We start from the raw sequence: 16,690 nt of genomic DNA on the forward strand, positions 1-16,690 counted from the left end.
CCCCAGCGCCTTCAGGCCCACCCCGGGTCCCAGCCTCAGCCACCCCCGCCCCAGTCCCGGCCCCATCCAGGGCCCAGCCCCAGCCCCAGCCCCAGTCGAGCGCCCTCAGCTCCGCCGCCGGCCCCGCCTGCCCGGTGTTCCCTTTTGTGCGGCGCTCTCCCGTCCGCGTCTGCCCGATCCTCTGGAACTCCCCGCGGACGCCGGGGTCCCCGGAGGCAGCTTCCTTTGTCTCTGCTCCCGCCCTCCCTCCGCGGCGCGCTCGCCCCTCACTCACCTCCCCAGCCCCGCGAGGACGAGGGGAGCTGGCGGTGCTCGCCCAGTGGTGGGAGCCCGGGAGCCCAGGAGCCCAGGAGCCGGCGCGGCCTCCGCAGGCGGCGCTTTCTTCTCGTTCCCGACGCGGCCGCCCCTCCTGCCTGCCCGCTCCCATCGCCGCTCCCGCCTTTGCCGAGGACAGGAGCTGCCCAGGCTCTCGGCGCCCGGACCCCGCGCACCTGCCGCGCACACCGCCTCTCCGGCCTGCGGGGCTCCGGGGCTCCGGGAAGACCAAGCGCTGGAGGCCGGCCAGGGGAGGCTGTGGGCAGCAAGGGTGGCCGCGGGCTCCCCGCCCCTCCTCTGCCTGCCTCGGAGCCCACATTTGGGATTTCTACTCCGGGAAAATTCTGCACTCCTCCCACGATGAGCCTGGAGGGCTGGAGCCGGGACCTGGCACCCCCAGGGCTGTGACTGGGTGAACTCTGAGGGCACAGCTGCTGTCCGCCGCCCCAGGGGTCCCAGGATGGGGCGAGCAGCCCTGAAGAGGCCCAAGGGCACCCCGTGAGGAGCCCCCACACTCTGAGAGCGGGGCACAGAGCCGGAGCCCCGGGCCATGCCTCCGCTGCCGCTGGCGCGGGACACCCGGCAGCCGCCTGGCGCCTCCCTGCTGGTGCGAGGCTTCATGGTCCCGTGCAACGCCTGCCTGATCCTGCTGGCCACCGCCACGCTCGGCTTCGCGGTGCTGCTGTTCCTCAACAACTGTAGGTGGCCACGGGCGGGGCGCCGCACTGGCCAAGCCCCAACCCGAAGTCCCTGCACATAGAGGCTGGAGGCCGCGGCGCCGCCGACAGCTTCAGGGGGATGGGATGGGTCACTCTGTGGACCCCTTGGTCCCTGGAGGCCTGTCCTTGGACTCTCAGTGGGCCTGGCCCTCTCCCAAAGCTGCAGAAACACTTCCTGCGGTAGCTGGGGAGGGAGGGGCAGCCGGCTACACTGAGAGCCGGCAGCTGGGGTTAAGGTAGGGCCTGCAGTGGACTCTTCCAGGGCAGCAGGGCCTGCCTGCACCCCTGTGGCTGGGGCCCCATCTGACAGGAGTCAGGCCATGACCTTTGGCTGTAGGGGCAGAGAAAAGCAGGGGCCTCTGTCTCAGGCCTCAGCCAGCCCATGGGGTCAGGGCTGGACCCTTTGGCACCCCTGCCTGGATCCCTGGGGCTAGGGAGGGGAGGGAGGTGGGTGGGCAGGGGTGCCCCTTTCCAGGCTGGGCAAAGGGATGGGACAGGGAGGGGCCTGCTCAGAGGGGCCTAACTTGGGGGTTTGTTTTCTTCCAGATAAACCTGGGATCCACTTTACTCCGGTGCCTCCGACGCCTCCTGATGGTGAGTGGGGCTGAGTTTGGGGGACCTGGATGGGCTGTGGCACGCTTGAGAGTCAAGGGCCATTTGGAGGTGTGCACCCCAGATGTGTGGAGTGTGTCTGGAGTGCGGAGGCGGCTAGACAAGGGCCCCTGGGTCTGCCCTGGGAGTCTGCAGCGGTAGGCGGCAGTGGGAACTCGCTGTCTGGAGGCCCCGGCCTGGCGGCACTGGAGCACGACTGTCACTTCTCTGGGCCTCAGCCCCCTCAGCCTCAAAACTGGAAACAAGTCCTGGGACCCCCGGGTGGTGAGGAGATGTCAGACCTGTGGGGGGGGGCCAGAGTCTGGTCAGGGGGCACCGCTCCATTGTCCTTCCTTCTCCCTGTTCAGCAAGGGGTGGCGCTGGACAGAGGCTGGGAGTGGACAGGAGGTCAGAGGGGAGGCTGGGCTGGGGGAGGGCCCTGGCCTGATCAGTGACAGCTGTCTGGGGAGGGGCCTGGAAGGCTGCAGTCTGTCCCTGGGACTCTGCAGGCTGTCATGGGGGGCACAAGTGATGGAGGGGCGGGCTGACCTCGTTGATCTGCTTTGTGAGGTGGGGCCTGTCCTCCTGGGGGTGCTGCTGGTGTTTGGGCTACTGTCATCGGAGTGTATGAGGGGAAGAGAGGAGGCGGTCAGTGCCGCAGGGGAGCACGGACGGGGGGACTGGTGTCACCCTTGCCAAACCTGGGGTCCTCTCCAGCAGGTGGAGGAGCACCCAGGTTTTCTCTCAGCACCTGCCCCATCAGTGGGTCTCACTTGCGTTCTGTTGCGTGTTCAGGGCTGTCTGTGCAAGGGCTGCGCTGTGAGGCCTTCCTGATCAGGACACGGGGTGGGGAGGATGACCTGGGGAAATCCTGAGGTGATCTGAGGACAGGGCCCTGGGCTGCATAGATTGTCTGGGCCACTTTCCAGGTCTTGGGAGTGGGGGATGATGGCTGGAGGAGGTGGCCTGGCCTGGGCAGGGGGCCCTGTGATACCCACCTGTGCTGAGGGGTGGGGGCAGCTTGGGGTTCTCAGTGGTCTGAAAGATAGGGTGGGGTCTTCCCTGGGAGTGTGGAGTTTGGGCACCTGGGAACCGGAGCTGGATTGAGGAGCATGAGATGGAGGCACTCTGCTTCCTCGGCCGCCGGCCTGGCTGGGGTGGCCTGTAGTCAGCTGTGCTTTGCTCCTGAAGCCGCGTACCAGCAAGTGGACAGTGGTTCTTCCATACTGAGCTACTAAGCTCCTGGTCCCAGGGACTCTGGGCTGGGGCAGCGCTGGCCTGGGGTGAGGAGCTGGGCAGTGGGAACGGGGAATGGTGGCTGTGTGAACCAGTCCTACCCCTGGGTTCTAGCGCTACAACCTGTCTGTTGGCCCCCAGCCCCTGATGGCCCTCCAACCCCCGCCCCCCACAGTGTTCCTGTGAGATCCCAAAGGCTCCTCAGAGCGCCAGGCTCCTCTTGGACTGTGGGGAGAGACCGGTCTGCATGGCCAAGGTGACTGAGGCCTCTGAGGGACTCCTCCCAGTGGGGTTGCTGTCCTCCTTCCTGAGACTCAGGAGCCCTGTGGGACAGGGTAGCACAGCACCATGGGTGGTTTGTGACCTGAGGCATTTGACGGGACATGGGCTGGGAGAGCAGGTAGGTGAGCAGCTGGCTTGTGCTGGAAGACCCTCTCCCTCCTGATAGCTCCAGGACTGGGGGCAGGAGGGTATGGACTCAGAGAAGGACCCGAGTCTTGCAGGAAGGGGCCTGAACCCTCCCAGTGGGCTGTGTCCTGGGGAGCAGACAGGTCTGTGCTGGTGGCTGGGGCTGGGCAGGGCCAAGGCAAGAACTGAGTTTCCACCACCTGTGAGCCACAGGCCTGGAGCCATCTGGATTTAAAGATGTGCTCTGGTAGGAGATCCCCTCTCTTTTTTTTTTTTTTTTTTTTCCTTTTTTTTTTGAGACGGAGTCTCGCTCTGTCGCCCAGGCTGGAGTGCAGTGGCCTGATCTCAGCTCACTGCAAGCTCTGCCTCCCGGGTTTACGCCATTCTCCTGCCTCAGCCTCCCGAGTAGCTGGGACTACAAGCGCCCGCCACCTCGCCCGGCTAGTTTTTTGTATTTTTTAGTAGAGACGGGGTTTCACCGGGTTAGCCAGGATGGTCTTGATCTCCTGACCTTGTGATCCGCCCATCTCGGCCTCCCAAAGTGCTGGGATTACAGGCTTGAGCCACCGCGCCCGGCCGAGGTCCCCTCTCTTAGCGTCCTCAGCCTCCTGTCCTGACACCCAGAAGGCTGGGGAGTGTCTCCTTTTCTTTACATACTGCCCCCTGCACCCAGCCACAGCCCGCCCTGCCACACAGTCACAGAGGGCTCCACGCCAAGGCCATCGTGACCCACGCGCTACCTCACTGCCGTCATAGTTACGGGCCATAGCTCACAGCAGGGCTGGGGCATCCTCTCCATCCCCCAGCCTACCCAGGACCAGCAAGGGAGTTAAATATACCCACTCCTATAAAAAGCACTGCCGCCTCCAGCATTGCACATGGTGGGGGGACCCGTCACGCTGCGGGAGAGTGGGTGGGGAGGCCGAGTGGCCGGGGAGGGGCTCCTGCAGGAGGCGGAGCTAGGACAGATGTGGCAGGACCCCCAAAAATGATCCATCGGGAACAGGGCTCACAGGGGCCTAGGTGTGTCACCTGCATCTATGAGGGGCCATGTGGGCGGGTGACCAGACCACAGATGCATCTGAGCCCAGCGCTGGCATTTCTAGCCATGTGGCCTTGTCAGGCGGCCTCAGCTATGTCTCACCTTCCTCCTGCCAGCTGGCTGGGGAGATGAGTGGCCTGACGTCTTGGGGTTTGGCTGCTACGATACGCTGTGCCTAGTGGGTAGATGCGTGTGTGCCGTCACCACGTGTACCTGTCTTCAGGTGATCTCGTGTGGAGCCTCTATGATCCCCTAGGCCTGTGGGGAAGCAAGTAGTTGTGAGGTGGACTCAGCACAGTGATGGGAGCTGCCCCTCACCTAAGCCTGCCGTGTGAGTGGAGAATGGGGTGTGGGGCTTCCCGGAGGCAGTGATTCCTGAGCTCACTCTTGAGGGGCAGATGTGTTTCCAGCCTGGATGGGGATGGGGGGAGGGACCAGCACTGTGACCTTTAAACCCTGGGCTGGATGGCAGTGTCACACCATCAGATGCTGTGAGGGAGATCCACCCCCACTCCACAGCTGGGGCCATATCCCAAGAGGAGCGGACTCTCTGAGGCCCTGGAGGCAGGGGGTAGGGGCCAGAACCTGGCCCTGCACACCAGATGGGGATAGGGGGGCCAGTGCTCAGCCCAGCTTCAAGGTCCCCCCCAGGTACCCAGAGTCTCTTCACTGCCCTGCCACATTGGTCCAGCAGCTGGTCGCTTAGGGCCTGTCCCTATGGTATCTCTAGGCTCCCACCCCAGAGCCTGCTCTCCGTGCACCTCCATGCCCCTGCAGGCAGCCCAGCCCGGCTCATCCTGGTGAGCTGCCATCATCACCTTCTTCCCCAAGACTCTGTCTTGGGATACAGCAGGACCGACCTTGGGCTGGACTATGGAGGGAGCTGCAGGTCCTGGTGGATGAGGAGCATGCCAGCCATCCAGGAACAGTGCCCTTGGCTGTGGTGTCAGGGCCTTGGGAGAGGTCTGGCTGGGCCAAGGTGACCACAAGGGGAGAAAGGCTCAGGAACCCAGGTGCAGGGAGGTGATTGGGTCCTTGGCCGTGGGGTTGGGACCTGGGGGGAACCATTGGTCCACAGGTCCAGCTGAAGCCCAGGAGAACAGCTGGTTGGGCATCGGCAGGTGCCTGTTGGATTTGGACTGGGAGTCCCAGGGCCTTGGACGTGGCAGGGCCAAAGGGAGAGGGAGGTGCTGAGGGGAAGGAAGGGGAGCCAGAAGGGAAGTGAAGGGGCCAGGGGTGCATGTGGTTTGAGTTTGGTTTGAGCCGGGACGGTGGGAGGCCAGTGGTGATGGCAACCTTCATGACTACTTATGATGGGAGCAGACGGGCCACAGAGTGCTGTGTGCTGGGCACCCTCTAAGCTTTGCAGATACTGGCCCATTTAATCCCACAATCCTGGGAGGTAGGTCCTATTGCTCCTATTCACAGAAGGGGACACTGAGGCCCAGGCAGGTGAGAACCTGCCCACAGTCCCACAGTGGGTAATGCAGAACTGAGCAGCTGCAGGACCTGAGGTGGGAGAGGAGCAGAGGAGGGGTGGTGGCACAGCCAAGGTTTGGGGAGGAGGACAGGGATGGGGGGGCGGGGAGCATGGGTAGGTCGTAGGGATGGCAGACTGATGGCCCTCACTCAGCCTTCTGGGGTGGGGGCAGGGACACCCAGACAGAGTGGCAGAGCCTGGGGTGGGCTGTTGCCGTGGCAACAGCTGGCTCCAGCTCCGGGTGTACCCACCCTCCTTGGAGACGGGGGCGGGGGGTTTCCTCCTGCCCCATTTCGCGAGCCTGCTGGGAAGTGATGGGTGGTAGCCACCCCTCTGACATGACTTATTAATGATAATTGGATCCAATTAAACATTTATTAAATCCAGACAGCTGCAGCCCCTAATGGGCCCTTCCCTGATCCTGGGTGGGCCATGCTGGGGGGTGGGGGTGCTCAGGATGGGCTGCTGCAGGGGCTCTGGGTTTTAACGTGCCTGAGGCAGCTTTGTTGGCCACGTTGAGGTCTGGTGATGGGATGTGTGCCAGGCGCTGTGGTCTGCAACAGTAAGAACTAAAATGAGCAACAGTTCCTGCACCTCCCCAAGAAGGAAGGTCACTTTGACAGAGAGTGAGGGGGATGGAGGAGGCAGGGGTGAGGTGGGGGGCAAGGGGACGCCCAGGGAGGAGGGGGCGTGTGGGTGTCCCAGGGATCCCAGGGAGCGATGGGAGGCTGCAGAAGGCACAGGCCTGCCGAGGGTTGGGGGCTGGCCAGGAAGAATAGATTAAAGTAGAGGCGGCGGCCAGGAATTTGCACTTCTTCAGGGAAGCTGGGGAAGAGGTGGGGAGAGGGAGGCCGCTGGAAGAAGATCCCCCACCCATCTTGGGTGCAGGGAGCAGTCAGGGAGGCGCCAGAGGTGGGTCAGAGCTGTGACCTGGCCTCACACCCCGCCCCCGTGGGGCCGTCAGGCGCGACCCAGGCAGGAGGCGGCAGGGCTCAGGTGTGCTGGACGCTGCAGCAGCGCAGGAAGGGGTTCCCCAGGCTCCATGGGGTGAATCGGTGAGGTGCGCCGGTGCCGATGTGTAAGGGGCCCCTGAGCAGAACTGGGGCCTGGACCGCTTGTGCCCGAGTTGGTTTCCAGGTGTCTCTGCTTTTCGCTGGGGGCGCACGAGGTGGGTGGGAAGTGGATGCTCGTCCGTCGCAGAAACAGTCGGGTGCCGCCTGCAGGAGACGCCTCTCTCCGCGGCTGCAGGGGCGGGGTGGGGGAGAATGTTCCCCCCTGGAGAGGCCCGGGGCAGGCTGGAACCCTCGGCGGGCGGGATCTGCGAGGGGCAGGGCCGGTCCTTTGAGCTCATGCACGCGTGTCCGTGTCCATGGTGAACCCCCGATGTGGCGCAGGCGGGTGAAGGCGCGGGCCGCGAGCATGGCAAGGTCTCGCGGGCGTATGGACGTGGGTACTGGCGCCCCAGCACCCTGAGCCTTCTCCCCCACCCGCCCCAGCGTGCCGAGGAATGCTGTGCGGCTTCGGCGCCGTGTGCGAGCCCAACGCGGAAGGGCCGGGCCGGGCATCCTGCGTCTGCAAGAAGGGCCCGTGCCCCAGCGTGGTGGCGCCGGTGTGTGGCTCGGACGCCTCCACCTACAGCAACGAATGCGAGCTGCAGCGGGCGCAGTGCAGCCAGCAACGCCGCATCCGCCTGCTCAGCCGCGGGCCGTGCGGTGAGCGAGGCGGGGGCGGGGCAGGGCTGGGAAGGGCCATGGGGATGTGGGGGCGGGGCCTGTGGCAGGGTCGGGGCCCGGCGGGAAGGAGCGGGGCTGGGAGGGGCCTGGGGGGGCGTAGCGGGTCTGACTGAGAGGCCGGAGGGCGGGGCGGGGGCCCGTCGTGCTGACCGGCAAGCCCTGCCCGCAGGCTCGCGGGACCCCTGCTCCAACGTGACTTGCAGCTTCGGCAGCACCTGTGCGCGCTCGGCCGACGGACTGACGGCCTCGTGCCTGTGCCCTGCGACCTGCCGTGGCGCCCCCGAGGGGACCGTGTGCGGCAGCGACGGCGCCGACTATCCCGGCGAGTGCCAGCTCCTGCGCCGCGCCTGCGCCCGCCAGGAGAATGTCTTCAAGAAGTTCGACGGCCCCTGTGGTGAGCGCGGCGGCGGGCGCACGGCTCGACCTCTGTGGGCGCGCGGCGACAGCGTCCTGACTCCTGCCCTCGACCCCCAGACCCCTGCCAGGGCGCCCTCCCTGACCCGAGCCGCAGCTGCCGCGTGAACCCGCGCACGCGGCGCCCTGAGATGCTCCTACGGCCCGAGAGCTGTCCTGCCCGGCGGGCGCCAGTGTGTGGGGACGACGGAGTCACCTACGAAAACGACTGCGTCATGGGCAGATCGGGGGCCGCCCGGGGTCTCCTCCTGCAGAAAGTGCGCTCTGGCCAGTGCCAGAGTCGAGGTGGGTGGCTCCCCTGAGGGAGGGCTCCGGCCAGTGCCAGGGTCGAGGTGGGTGGCTCCCCTGAGGGAGGGCTCCGGCGAGTGCCAGCCTCCAGGTGGGTGGCTCCCCCCAGGGAGGGCTTCGGCCAGTGCCAGCCTCCAGGTGGGTGGCTCCCCAGGGGGAGGGCTCCAGCCAGTGCCAGCCTCCAGGTGGGTGGCTCCCCAGGGGGAGGGCTCCGGCCAGCGCCAGGGTCAAGGTGGGTGGCTTCCCTGAGAGAGGACTCCAGCCAACGCCAGGGTCAAGGTGGGTGGCTCCCCTGAGGGAGGGCTCCGGTCAGTGCCAGGATCGAGGTGGGTGGCTCCCCAGGGGGAGGGCTCTGGCCAGTGCCAGCCTCCAGGTGGGTGGCTCCCCAGGGGGAGGGCTCCAGCCAGTGCCAGGGTCGAGGTGGGTGGCCCCCTAGGGGGAGGGCTCCGGTCAGTGCCAGCCTTCAGGTGGGTGGCTCCCTCCAGGAGGGCCATCTGCTCCCTGCACATCCCAGGGCAGGGATGGAGGGTGCTCCGGCTTCTCCATGTGATCCCCTCACCCCTGCACCCTAGACCAGTGCCCGGAGCCCTGCCGCTTCAATGCCGTCTGCCTGTCCCGCCGTGGCCGTCCCCGCTGCTCCTGCGACCGTGTCACCTGTGATGGGGCCTACAGGCCCGTGTGTGCCCAGGACGGGCGCACGTATGACAGTGATTGCTGGCGCCAGCAGGCTGAGTGCCAGCAGCAGCGTTCCATTCCCAGCAAGCACCAGGGCCCGTGTGGTGAGCGCCCCAGGGTGGAGGCCAGGCGGGGTGGGCTGTTCCTGCGTCAGTTCCTGCCTGGACATCACATGCCATCTTCATCCGTCATGCTCCTCTTGGGGTCCTGGGAGTGGGCCGGAGTTGGCGTCCCTCCTGGAGAAGGGTCTGGGAGGGTGGAAGCCTGGTGTGTGTGAGGGTATCTGGATACCTTGTTGTGTGGCTGGTGATTATTGTCTCTCCATGAGGCAGGGCCTTGTCTGTCTGTCTGTCCTTCTCTGGCTATGTCTCTCCTTTGTGTTTCCTCTGGCCTGTCCGCGTGTCTACACTGTATATTTAGCATATATGATTCTCGTCTGTGTTGTGGTGTTGGCAGGTGCTTGTAATATATATCACTTCCCTATCTCTTGGGGACATGGGCAGCCTTGTATTGTCTCATGTTGTCAGGATTGTAAGTATGGGCCTCTATGGTGAGTGCCAGTGGCCTATATATATAGATAAGCCTCGTTGGTCTGTGTATGGCTGCCATGGCTCTTGCCTGCCTTGTGTCCTGTTAGTCTCCCATTCTTGTGTCTTTCTTGTGTCTTTCCTTGGTCTCTCCGGTTCCCTGTCGCTCCGCCTCTTGTGTCTTCCAGCCTACCTGCTTGGCAGGATGAGGTGCCGTGCCTGCCCGCCAGGGAGCCCGCAGCCCGAGGTCGTGCCGCGCCGTGCGCAGGGGGGGTGGCTTGCTGCTGCCTGCGCCTTGTGGTCCTCAGAGCAAGTGTACAGACAACCTCCTCCCCCATGCAGGCCGCTGGGGTGGACTCTGGGGGTGCAGGCTCCTCCGTTAGCCCACAGAGAGCCCCCCACATTGCATGGGCTGTCCTGGGGGATGCTGGGGGTCCCTAGGGTCAGGTGGCCTTGGGCACCCCCCCCCCCCCCCCCCCCCCCCTCCGCCCCCCCCCCCCCCCCGCCCCGCTGGGCTGGGAAGCGTTGCCCTCCATAGGCCTGCTGTGGACAGTCAGAAGTCCTGGAGCTTGGGGGGGCAGCTCTGCCCACGGCCACCAGGGACTCCTGGGTGTGTGTCCCGCTCGCCTCTGGCGCGTGTCTGTCCCTTTCTCTGGCCGTGTCTGCTCGTGCATCTGGCCCTTCTCCTGTTGCTTCTCCTCTTCCTCCACCATTCCCCTCCCTGGAGAGGCGACTGCTGCGTGGGCTGGCTTTGCCTGCAGCTGCGGGGGTGCTTGTGGGCCCACTGAGCACCTGTGTCCTCCCCAGGCCAGGCCCCGTCCCCGTGCCTCGGGTGGCAAGTGTGCGTCGGGGCACGTTGCTGTGAAGAACGGGGCAGGCAGGTGTGTGAATGCCGGCAGGTGTGCTCCAGCCGTCTACGATCCTGTGTGCGGCCAGCGACGGCATCACCGTACGGCAGCACGGTGCGAGCTGGAGGCCCACAGCCTGCACCCTCGGGCGGGAGATCCGGGTGGCACGCAAAGGACCCTGTGGTCAGTGGCGGGCGAGGAGTCTGGTGGGGGTCGGGGAGAGGGAGGTTCCTGGTCGCCATGGTGATGGAGCCCCCTCCCCAGACCCCTGCGGGCAGTGCCGCTTTGGAGCCCTGTGTGAGGCCGAGACCGGGCGCTGCGTGTGCCCCTCTGAATGCGTGGCTTTGGCCCAGCCCGTGTGTGGCTCCGATGGGCACACGTACCCCAGCGAGTGCATGCTGCATGTGCACGCCTGCACACACCAGATCAGCCTGCACGTGGCCTCGACTGGACCCTGCGGTGAGTGAGGCCGTGGGGCCGGGCGGGCCGGGGTCCTGTGCCTCCCTCAGCCTGGGCCTGCCGACCCCTGCCTGGCTCTGTCTCCTGCAGAGACCTGTGGAGATGCCATGTGTGCTTTTGGGGCTGTGTGCTCGGCGGGGCAGTGTGTGTGTCCCCGGTGTGAGCACCCCCCGCCCGGCCCCGTGTGTGGCAGTGACGGTGTCACCTATGGCAGTGCCTGCGAGCTACGGGAAGCCGCCTGCCGGCAGCAGACACAGATCGAGGAGGCCCGGGCAGGGCCATGTGAGCAGGGTAGGCCGGGGACAGCTGGCGAGAACTGCTGGGCTCCGGCCTTGGACAAGAAGCCCTTAGGTGACTCGGCTTCCCTTCCCTGCAGCTGAGTGCGGCTCCGGAGGCTCTGGCTCGGGGGAGGACGGTGACTGTGAGCAGGAGCTGTGCCGGCAGCGTGGTGGCGTCTGGGACGAGGACTCAGAGGATGGGCCGTGTGTCTGTGACTTCAGCTGCCAGAGTGTCCTGGGCAGCCCGGTGAGCCCTGCGCCCCTGGTCTCGGCGGGTGGTGAGGACGAGGCTGCAGCCGCTCACACTGACACCACCCTCTAGGTGTGCGGCTCAGATGGGGTCACCTACAGCACCGAGTGTGAGCTGAAGAAGGCCAGGTGCGAGTCACGGCAAGAGCTCTCTGTAGTGGCCCAGGGAGCCTGCCGAGGTGAGCCAGCTGCACGTTGGGTCTTGTGCACGGGCACGCCGGCCTCTGGGTGTCCACGTCGGGCATGTGGGCGTGCCTATGTGCTGAGGTGGGCCCCTGTGGACGTGTGGTGTTGTAAGTGAGCAGTGTCCAGCGTTGGTGCATGTGCACATTTGTGCAGCTGCGTGTGTGGGCGTGTGTCCATCAGTCGTGGGCGTGCACCAGGCCGGGCCTCAGTGCTGGAAGGCAGCATGAACCATGTGAGGCGCCACCCAGTGGGCACTGTCTCTGGATATATCCATCCAGTCAGTGTATCACATTGATTAGGGAAAACTTGTGTCCAGTGTGTGTTATGCACGTGCACAGATGTGTCTGCAGGGAGATGTTTTTTTTTTTTTTTTGAGACGGAGTCTCACTCTGCCGCCCAGGCTGGAGTGCAGTGGCCGGATCTCAGCTCACTGCAAGCTCCGCCGCCCAGGTTCACGCCATTCTCCTGCCTCAGCCTCCCGAGTAGCTGGGACGACAGGCGCCCGCCACCTTGCCCGGCTAATTTTTTTGTATTTTTTAGTAGAGACGGGGTTTCACCGTGTTAGCCAGGATGGTCTCGATCTCCTGACCTCGTGATCCGCCCGTCTCAGCCTCCCAAAGTGCTGGGATTACAGGCTTGAGCCACCGCGCCCAGCCTGCAGGGAGATGTTAACCGTACGGTTTGGAGGAATGTGGATGAGAAACATGCTGATGTCTTCACGTGTTTCTCGATTGGCAAGGACACTCATCTGTGTGTGCGCACAGAGCTGCGTGTCCTTTATCTTTGGGTGCTCTGTGTGTTCTGTGTTCCTGGACCTGCATTTACAGACATGTCCTTGTGTACGATGTGGGAGCCTCACCTGTGTCCTCAGCCCCAGGCTCCAGGGCTTGTGTGGGAGCTGGGATCGGGAGGGCTGAGTGGTGATGGTGGGGGTAGGTGGAGGCGAGTGGCTGGGCCCAGGGTGGGTGTCCAGCACTGCATGAAATCTGAGTCCCATGCTCTTCACTGCAGGCCCCACCTTCGCTCCACTGCTGCCCGTGACCCCCTCACACTGTGCCCAGATGCCCTATGGCTGCTGCCAGGACAATATCACTGCAGCCCGGGGCGTGGGCCTGGCTGGCTGTCCCAGTGAGTACCTGAGCTCAGCTCTGACCTCGGGCCTGGTGCGGCCGTGCGGCCACGTGACCTTGTCCTGCCCTGACCTTGCAGGTACCTGCCAGTGCAACCCCCATGGCTCCTACGGTGGCACCTGTGACCCAGTCACAGGCCAGTGCTCCTGCCGCCCGGGTGTGGGGGGCCTCAGGTGTGATCGCTGTGAGCCTGGCGTGACCCCTCACACTGTGCCCAGATGCCCTATGGCTGCTGCCAGGACAATATCACTGCAGCCCGGGGCGTGGGCCTGGCTGGCTGTCCCAGTGAGTACCTGAGCTCAGCTCTGACCTCGGGCCTGGTGCGGCCGTGCGGCCACGTGACCTTGTCCTGCCCTGACCTTGCAGGTACCTGCCAGTGCAACCCCATGGCTCCTACGGTGGCACCTGTGACCCAGTCACAGGCCAGTGCTCCTGCCGCCCGGGTGTGGGGGGCCTCAGGTGTGATCGCTGTGAGCCTGGCTTCTGGAACTTTCGAGGCATCGTCACCGATGGCCAGAGTGGCTGTACACGTGAGTGACAGGGCCCAGGACTGGCCACCGGCTATGCCCTCCTACCTGTCCACCCCCGTCACTGTGCCCCTCCTCACCTGCCCAGACCCTGGGCTGACCCACACCTGGCTGGGAGCTAGGCGGGGCCAGGGTTGGGGACCAGGTTCTGGAGGAGGTGGGGAAGCCTGTCCAGGTGCAGACATCAGATTCCTCCCCGATTTCCCCCAAGCGTGCAGCTGTGATCCCCAGGGCGCCGTGCGGGATGACTGTGAGCAGATGACTGGGCTGTGCTCGTGTAAGCCCGGGGTGGCTGGACCCAAGTGTGGGCAGTGTCCAGACGGCCGTGCCCTGGGCCCCACGGGCTGTGAAGCTGGTAAGTGAGGGCCAGCACTACCCTGGGGCTTCATGGTGTGGGGTGGGGCCACCCGGGCCACAGGGGTTTCCTGTGCCTGTGCCCCAGATGCTTCTGCGCCTGCAACCTGTGCGGAGATGCGCTGTGAATTCGGTGCGTTGTGCATGGAGGAGTCTGGCTCAGCCCACTGTGTCTGCCCAATGCTCACCTGTCCAGAGGCCAATATTACCAAGGTATGGGGTGTGGAATGTGAAGGGGAGTGGTGAGGAGGCCTTGCCCTGAGCACCCTTATTCTCTACCCCAGGTCTGTGGGTCAGATGGAGTCACATACGGCAATGAGTGTCAGCTGAAGACCATCGCCTGCCGCCAGGGCCTGCAAATCTCCATCCAGAGCCTGGGCCCGTGCCAGGGTGAGGCCTGACGGCCACTGCCCCAGAACTGACCAGAAAGGCCTGACGCTGCCCTAAATCCAGCCCTACCTGCCCTGAGCCACCTGAGCCTGTCCCAACCGGTCCCCTGCCAACCTCCCTCTCCTTGCAGAGGCTGTTGCTCCCAGCACTCACCCGACATCTGCCTCCGTGACTGTGACCAGCCCAGGGCTCCTTCCCAGCCAGGCACTGCCGACTCCCCCTGGCGCCCCCCTGCCGGCTCCCAGCAGTACCGCACACAGCCAGACCACTCCTCTGCCTTCATCACAACCTCGGACCACCGCCAGCATCCCCAGGACCACTGTGTGGCCCGTGCTGACTGTACCCCCCACGGCACCCTCCCCTGCACCCAGCCTGGTGGCGTCTGCCTTTGGTGAATCTGGCAGCGCTGATGGAAGTGGTGATGAGGAACTGAGCGGGGACCAGGAGGCCAGTGGGGGTGGTTCTGGGGGTAAGCAGGGATCAAGGACTTGGGGTGGGTGGGCACAGAGAGGTTCCACCCCAGAGCCTGGGCTCAGAGCGTGTCTCCCCAGGGCTCGAGCCCTTCGAGGGCAGCAGCATGGCAACCCCTGGGCCACCCATCGAGAGGGCTTCCTGCTACAACTCCCCTTTGGGCTGCTGCTCTGATGGGAAGACGCCCTCGCTGGACGCAGAGGGCTCCAACTGCCCTGGTGAGTGGACGGCTGGGCGAGGGGACTGTGAGTTCCAGCCTGGGCTCGGCCAGGGTGCTGCCCCCTCGCCTGGGCAGCAGGTCAGTGCCAGGGTTATGGTCTTGGGACTCGGCTCCCTCAAACACGTGCGTGCCTGGGACCCCACTCCTAACCCGTCTCTCTCGTTGCAAGCCGGCGTGGCACACTGCTCCGAGGAGTCTGCCTGGTAACCGACACCAGCCCCACCCTGGGGTCCCCACTAACCTCATGACCATCTGACTAACATCCACCTTCCCATGCGCCCGTGTAGCTTGCTGCTGGGGCCTGTGCCCGGGCCAGCCTGGATCCAGGCAGATGCCAGGCAGGGCCTCACTGCACCTCCCCCACAGCCACCAAGGTGTTCCAGGGCGTCCTGGAGCTGGAGGGCGTCGAGGGCCAGGAGCTGTTCTACACGCCTGAGATGGCTGACCCCAAGTCAGAGCTGTTCGGGGAGACAGCCAGGAGTATTGAGAGCACCGTAAGATGGGGGGCACAGCCCCCACCCAGCCACTGGCCCTCCTCCCCAGATACCCAGAGCAGCACCAGGGCAGCCCGGCTTGGGCGGCCCCCCAAGTCCTTGCCTACCCCCTGCCACAGCTGGACGACCTCTTCCGGAATTCAGACGTCAAGAAGGATTTTCGGAGTGTCCGCTTGCGGGACCTGGGGCCCGGCAAATCCGTCCGCGCCATTGTGGATGTGCACTTTGACCCCAGTGAGACCCCCACCCCGGACCCTTCCTGGGAGGCAGTAGGTGGGGAATGCCTGGGGCTCTGCCATGCTCAGAGCTCACTCCTCCCCAGCCACAGCCTTCAGGGCACCCGACGTGGCCCGGGCCCTGCTCCGGCAGATCCAGGTGTCCAGGCGCCGGTACTTGGGGGTGAGGCGGCCACTGCAGGAGCATGTGCGATTTATGGACTTTGGTGAGCGCCAGGCCGCGTGCCACGGCTTACCTGCCCCCTCCTCTGCCCATGCCCACACCCCCACCCCTTCCTGGCCCTGCCCCCAGGGAACCCTCACAGCTCCCTTTGCTGGCAGACTGGTTTCCTGCGTTTTTCACGGGAGTCACGTCAGGAGCCATTGCTGCTGTAGCCACGGCCAGAGCCACCACTGCGTCCCGCCTGCCGTCCTCTGCTGTGACCCCTCGGGCCCTGCACCCCAGTCACACAAGCCAGCCTGTTGCCAAGACCACAGCAGCCCCCACCACACGTCGGCCCCCCACCACTGCCCCCAGCCGTGTTCCTGGACGTCGGCCCCCAGCCCCCCAGCAACCTCCAAAGCCCTGTGACTCTCAGCCCTGCTTCCACGGGGGGACCTGCCAGGACCGGGTCTCTGGTGGGGGCTTTACCTGCAGCTGCCCGGCAGGCAGGGGAGGCGCCATCTGTGAGAAGGGTAAGGACGTCCACTGCAGGGGAGGGCAGGGAGGCAGCAGGGTTGGAGCAAGGATTGAGGGTGGGGCTAAGCCACCATCAGGCTTTCAGTTGGGGGCAGGAGCCTGGATTAAGCGGGGGTTCTGGCCAAGCGCAGTGGCTCACACCTGTAATCCCAGCACTCTGGGAGGCCGAGGCAGGCAGATCACCTGAGGTTGGGAGTTTGAGACCAGCCTGACCAACATGGAGAAAACTTGTCTCTACTAAAAATACAAAATTAGCCGGGCGTAGTGGCGGGCGCCTGTAATCCCAGCTACTCGTGAGGCTGAGGCAGGAGAGTCGCTTGAACCCGGGAGGCGGAGGTTGCGGTGAGCCAGGATAGCACCATTGCACTCCAGCCGGGGCAAAAAAAGCGAAACTCTTGTCTCAAAAAACAAAAACAACAACAAAAAATGCGGGGAGGTGGTTTCAGGGATAAAAGTGGGGAATCCTCGGAGCTTTTCCAGCTGGCCTTCCCGGTTGCCCTTTGCAGTGCTTGGTGCCCCTGTGCCGGCCTTCGAGGGCCACTCCTTCCTGGCCTTCCCCACCCTCCGTGCCTACCACACTCTGCGCCTGGCGCTAGAATTCCGGGCACTGGAGCCTCAGGGGCTGCTGCTGTACAATGGCAACGCCCGGGGCAAGGACTTCCTGGCATTGGCACTGCTGGATGGCCGCGTGCAGCTCAGGTGGGTGGGGAGGGGGCGGGGCCGGGGTAGCTCGGGCGGGGC

General features: G+C 64.9%; 1 protein-coding gene across 1 annotated transcript in view; it reads left to right on the forward strand.

Annotated features, from left to right (window-relative positions):
* The window catches only part of AGRN (agrin), a 37,854-nt gene that overhangs the window by 14,681 nt on the left and 6,483 nt on the right, over nucleotides 1-16,690 (forward strand). Inside the window, 25 exon segments of the mRNA XM_017854414.1 lie at nucleotides 1,581-1,628; nucleotides 7,288-7,503; nucleotides 7,694-7,918; nucleotides 7,999-8,223; nucleotides 8,799-9,005; nucleotides 10,236-10,339; nucleotides 10,341-10,406; nucleotides 10,408-10,459; nucleotides 10,541-10,735; nucleotides 10,826-11,026; nucleotides 11,112-11,260; nucleotides 11,336-11,441; nucleotides 12,460-12,576; nucleotides 12,658-12,751; nucleotides 13,038-13,108; nucleotides 13,317-13,460; nucleotides 13,548-13,672; nucleotides 13,744-13,849; nucleotides 13,980-14,318; nucleotides 14,401-14,538; nucleotides 14,907-15,034; nucleotides 15,154-15,268; nucleotides 15,357-15,476; nucleotides 15,592-15,945; nucleotides 16,456-16,648. Coding sequence (XP_017709903.1) covers nucleotides 1,581-1,628; nucleotides 7,288-7,503; nucleotides 7,694-7,918; nucleotides 7,999-8,223; nucleotides 8,799-9,005; nucleotides 10,236-10,339; nucleotides 10,341-10,406; nucleotides 10,408-10,459; nucleotides 10,541-10,735; nucleotides 10,826-11,026; nucleotides 11,112-11,260; nucleotides 11,336-11,441; nucleotides 12,460-12,576; nucleotides 12,658-12,751; nucleotides 13,038-13,108; nucleotides 13,317-13,460; nucleotides 13,548-13,672; nucleotides 13,744-13,849; nucleotides 13,980-14,318; nucleotides 14,401-14,538; nucleotides 14,907-15,034; nucleotides 15,154-15,268; nucleotides 15,357-15,476; nucleotides 15,592-15,945; nucleotides 16,456-16,648 — 3,838 coding nt within the window.

This window comes from Rhinopithecus bieti, unplaced genomic scaffold (genome assembly GCF_001698545.2).
Source record: "Rhinopithecus bieti isolate Rb0 unplaced genomic scaffold, ASM169854v2 scaffold_39375, whole genome shotgun sequence".
NCBI lineage: Eukaryota > Metazoa > Chordata > Mammalia > Primates > Cercopithecidae > Rhinopithecus > Rhinopithecus bieti.